A 5,496-nucleotide genomic window follows, 5' to 3' on the forward strand; every position below is an offset into this window, starting at 1 on the left:
GGGTGGGGGTGGGTCACACTGGTATGATGTTTTTGAGAATATGTTGTTTTATAAACCTGAAATACCTAGTCAAAAATCAAACTGGCCACTATCTGCCTGACCAAAATTAAATGGCAGTAGTTTGGAGTGAGAGTTGGATTGTGCAGGGAAATCAACCAGTTGCTCAATTCACAAAATTGAAACTGAGTCAGTATTGAAAATACTTCTCAGTGTGGATTTCAACCGTACAGTTTTAAGTACCATTAAAATGTTTTGTCCCAAAACAAGCAGTGAACACAAGAGAGGAGTAGAGAAGAATGACGATAGATCAACATAATATGATATAGAAATATCAAAGCAAAATATCTCTTTTTTGTATCATATTTATTTATTTGTTTGTTTGTTTGTTTATTGCATACTTGCAGGACAGTGCCACTATGCAGTTCTGTGCCAACAAGCTGGACAAAAAGGACTTTTTTGGCAAGTCTGACCCTTTCATGGTTTTCTACAGAAGCAACGAGGATGGAACGTAAGTGGTTCATGTGATTTTGTTAGTTTGTTTAAAAAAATGCATATCTTTATTTGATAAAACCCTGCCAAAATTCCAGAGAGCACCAACAAGGACTTCAAGGCTTTGAAAAAGTTAATTCTTGGTGTAAACATGTAAGAACGTTTAGGCTTTGTGGTGTGGAAGTGCAAACTGCAGTTATGTGGCAGTTTGGCTCAGTAGGTTATGAGAGGTGCTTGTAAAGCAAAGATTGTGAGTTTGAGTCTCACTATACAGTATTTTAATTTTATTCCTTGCAGTGTTCTTGATGTAATGTCTAAATGCAAATATTTGGTCAACATTTACAGTTAGACTTATAGATGTCTATTAATTTTTCTCTTTTTTATCTTTTCACTTGAAAATACAGTAAATTGTTACTTAATATTCATCCATCCATCCATCCATCCATCCATCCATCCATCCATCCATCCATTATCTTTACCCACTTCTTCCTTTTCGGGTTGCAGGGGTCACTGGTGCCCATGTCCAGCTATCACTGTGCGAGAGGCTGGGGACACCCTGGAAAAAAAATTATTTAGGAGTAATTATTTTAAACTTTTAAACTTTTGAACATTTGTTTTGATGCATAACCATGACAACAAGGTGGTTTTGTACAACTGGAAGCTGCTGATTAACATCTCAAAGCTCAAATAATACCTCAACTACAGCCCCAAATCCCAAATGAGTTGAAAAGGAGGTGCTGTGGATGCATTTCCGTCTCCCTGTAGGTATTGCTTGAGTGCCTGACCGCTGAGATCTTGTAGGTGGTGGAAAATGTGGCTTGTGACAGTGGGAAGACCGAGCTCATCCCCCGGCACCTGCAGTTTCGTCTGACAAGGCGACAAGGAGCTCGGCAGGCTGCTAGGAGGAATAGCCATTGCTTGGGGAGGAGTTCTGCCCAGCATTCAGGCAGTTCTGCTACCCAGGAGGACTGAAAGGTCTGCTGGGTCTGCATGGATGGATTGGCATCTGCAGCCAGTTTCTTCGGATCTGCTGTGGGGCGGACTGCTACACAGACATCAGCATCTAGAACAACTTCAATGAAACTAGGATGAGCTACAATAACAATTAATTTCCCTTTGGGATTAATAAAGTATTTTTGAATTTGAATTGAATTATTTTACATTGGAGAAACTACAAACAGTAGCAACACTTTAAAATAAAGTTGTAGCTTTTATTATTTGCACTCCTCAAACCTTAGGTAAGAATACAAAATGAAAAAAAAAAATCTGATATACATATAGAAATCTTTAAAACAGAAAGAGCTGAAAGAAATCGCTGTCATAATAACAATATAGATGAAATGAGTGGAAAAGATGCCATTGTTACAGAGGCGTGCACCTTCTTGGAGGCTGTGAAACAGTGCATGTATCTTTTGGACAGCACAACCACAATTCCCATGGCTCTGTCTTACTTATAAATGATGCCAGGAAAGAAAAACACAAGAAGAGGAGCAATTAATGTAAAACGTATAGGAAAAGGAATAACAAAACACTGCATGCACATTTTCCCTTAATGGGAAGAAAACGGTCATTTGTAGAGGCAATTTCCATTGAAATGCATCACGTTCTTCAATCTACTCACAGGAGGAGCTCTTTTCCCAGGGTGCTCTTCAGCCTGTCATATGACCCTGCAGTTGTGGCAGAGTATGTGGTAAAAGATGTCTTCAAGCTTTTTTTAGATGTTTTTTTTTTGTATTGTGCATAATAGCACGAAAATGGATCCCCCAGTCCTTTTACAAGTATCTGCTGTTGGTGCCTGTGGGGTGTTACAAATTAGAGGCTTGAATGGGTAAAGGAGTCAGAGGGTGTTAAAAAGCTGGGGGCATTCGGTGGAGCACAAACAACCTAAACCAAGCTTTTGAGTAAGACATCACAAAACTGTGACACATTCTGTTGCTTTTTGGATAGGATATTTAGGTGATTTTTGCTCTGCAAAGCCTTTTACATATCTGAGAAGTCCATTTCCAGGATAGTGTTACACTTGTCAACCAGGGAAAGGATTTAAAAGCAAGAATATAATTTTAAATTAGTCTATAGGCCCAGAGATAGAGCCAATTAAAAAAAAAAGTCCTATTTAAAGCATTTTTCCTGTTGCAAGAAAATATGGTGGTGGGATTTGCCTTTACCCAGTTCCCTTCATCTTTTCAGTTACATACTACTCCCCTCATTTGCATGATTACTGCCATTCTCTTTTGATTATGTAAGTAACAAATGATCAGTTGTCTTTCTCTACTTATCATTGTACAGTTTGTTTTCTAATGTCCATCCTCCTCTGCCTCTAGGTTTACTATCTGCCATAAAACAGAGGTGGTGAAGAATACATTAAATCCAGTGTGGCAGCCTTTTACTATCCCAGTGCGAGCACTGTGTAATGGAGACTACGACAGGTACAACACAACCTTCCTCTGTCTGCACCTTCTCATCACTCCAGCTACTCTTTGTCCAGTCATTGTTAGACTTGGCTCACTTATCGCTGGTATTTCATCATGATTTAAAAGACAAAGCAATACTTGCTCAATGAATAGTCAATAATGTTGCACCTAATGAAATGTGTTACTGATTTTTGTGGGCTCAATTCTTGAACTGCCTTCATGGCTCTTATTAGTGCCACTGTGACCAACAAAGTGTGCACTAAGTACTATAGCACCATTAATATGCTCAAGGTGAGCATAACCAGCAAGAATCAGCACCAGCTCAACATGGCACTGTGTAAAGTCTGCTATTGTTTCTAATGCCGTTCTATCACCAAACGACATATGATTTTATTTTCAACTGATGAATGATAAATTATCATCTTCCAAGACCATTTGGACTTTCTTATCCCATTGCCCCTTGTTACTTTATCATTGACAAAAACAAGGTAAACTGATAATTGATAGTAACTGTACACACACATACAGTAGTGCGTGTGCATGTATACATTTGAATTCATTGTCCCCTGCATGTGGGCAGTTGCCCTTCACTTCAGGTTTGGGCTTTCACCAAAGGTCTGGGAGCTTGAATTGTATTTGCAGTATCTTAGTTGTTTCAAAGACTGCACTCTCCTAGGCAGAGAACTCGAAGGTTGTTTCTAAAATCTACTTAAGCCTTCCTCACAGTTTGGTGGTCACAACTCTGAATGCTCTTTAACTTTCCACAACATCAACATTTTCTAGTAGCCCATGACGTAAGCTTCTCCTACACTGTACCTTCTTGATGTAACAGTTGACGTCTTGCAGCACTGTAGTCCAACAATTTTCATCTGCACTTGAGCAGATTCAGGGTTTTGGATGGTAGTTGGATGAAATTTTACAATTCCAAAGATCATTCATAATCAAGACTGCCCTGCCCTGGGTTGAGTTCTATGGGTGCAGATGGTTGATCTGTGCTTCTAGACATTCATGGAAAGCATTATGTTGTTGTTTTTTTTGCCTGTTGGAATGGATGATGTTGGAGTCTGGTGCAATCCAACGCTTCACATTGCTCATTGTGATGTAAACTGGTTCTTGTTCAGGGAGACGACTAATCTTGTTCTAATTGTGTGATTTGATGCCTCCTTCTTATGCTTCTCTATTATTTAATGTCAGCCTTCTGCTCTTGTGTAATTCACCTGACACTGAGAATATATACTGATTAGTGCAGTAGAGAACACTCTACTTATTCTCCTGGCCTAGGTACTGTATCTCTAGTGTGCCTATTCAGGCAGGTAGCCAGGGCTGTGAGGCTTTGTTTGACAGTCTTTCGAGCCTCAGGTAAGTACAAGTTGTAGTATTTCCTTGGAATTTCAATCTTTGTTAAATTTGTTTGTGACACTGAGAGCTGACTGACAGATCTTTGTGCTGCATTGATCTTGTATTCTTGCCAACTCCTTCTACATGGGGTTAATGCTTCTGTTGTATTGTGGTCTTCATCCTGCTGTGGTGTATTAGCATGTAGTACCAAAATCATATATCCCGGCAAACCTTCAGACTTTGTTAGTTTTTATGTGTACTTCTATGTTGTTGATTTTACAATGTCCCTAACCAGAAATACATTACTTTTCAAAGTAATTGTGGTTTGCTTTTTCCAGCTGGCACATAATTAATGCAAACTTGTTGACTCAAAGAGAATGAAGCGTATCTGTGCATTTTAAATTAAAAAAAGCACTGATTTGAAGAAAACATGATAAATCATGAAAGAACTTGAGGGAAAGGCTGGGGTGACAGTCAGATTGTCTTTGTGGAGGGCAAACATTTCATAAAGAATATTCATTTTTCTGACTCTTACTCTCCTACCCTCTCTTTCTCTCCCAAATGTGTCTTGTTTGTACACAGCCAAGTCTTAATTACTAAGACTGCTGAGAATATGTGAGTGTGCAAAGACAGCTGAGATAGATCCCAAACAGGGACTGTGCTACTGATGGGTTTGCTTATGAATTTATAGGACTGCCTCAAGAAGTAATTCTAAAACTTAGGTAAAACCAGGCATGGCATGACAACTTGGCTGAGGACATGGTTCTCAACCATAAATGGGTGGAATTCCCCCTCCTGGTTGGGGGAGGAGCTTGCCTCAGATGGAGGAGTTCAAGTATCTGGGCGTCTTGTTCACAAGTGATGGTAGGATGGAGAAGGAGGAGGATTGATGAACTGGAGCCTCATACTCAGTAATGGGAACGTTGCTTCAGTCTGTTGTGGTGAAGAGATAACTGAGTTGAAAGGCAAAGCTCTCGATTGACTGGTCTATCTATGTTCCAACCCTCACCTACGGACATGAGGTTTGCATCAAGACCAAAGAACGAGATCCTGGACACAAGCAGCCGAAATGTGCTTCCTTTGCAGGGTGGCTGGGCTTAGTCTTAGAGATGAGGTGAGGAGCTCCATCATCCAGGGGGAGCTCAGAGTAGAGCCACTGCTGCTCCGCATCAAAGGGAGCCAGTTGAGGTGGTTCAGGCATCTGATCAGGATGCCTCCTGCATGCCTCCATTTAGAGATTTTCCAGGCATGTCCCACT

At 40.2% G+C, this 5,496-nt stretch overlaps 1 protein-coding gene across 1 annotated transcript in view; it reads left to right on the forward strand.

Moving 5' to 3' along the window:
* The window catches only part of cpne5b (copine Vb), a 181,320-nt gene that overhangs the window by 135,062 nt on the left and 40,762 nt on the right, over positions 1-5,496 (forward strand). Inside the window, 2 exon segments of the mRNA XM_037679172.1 lie at positions 405-508; positions 2,811-2,915. Coding sequence (XP_037535100.1) covers positions 405-508; positions 2,811-2,915 — 209 coding nt within the window.

The sequence above is a fragment of the Nematolebias whitei genome, chromosome 7, assembly GCF_014905685.2.
Source record: "Nematolebias whitei isolate Nwh7 chromosome 7, NemWhi1, whole genome shotgun sequence".
NCBI classification, from domain to species: domain Eukaryota; kingdom Metazoa; phylum Chordata; class Actinopteri; order Cyprinodontiformes; family Rivulidae; genus Nematolebias; species Nematolebias whitei.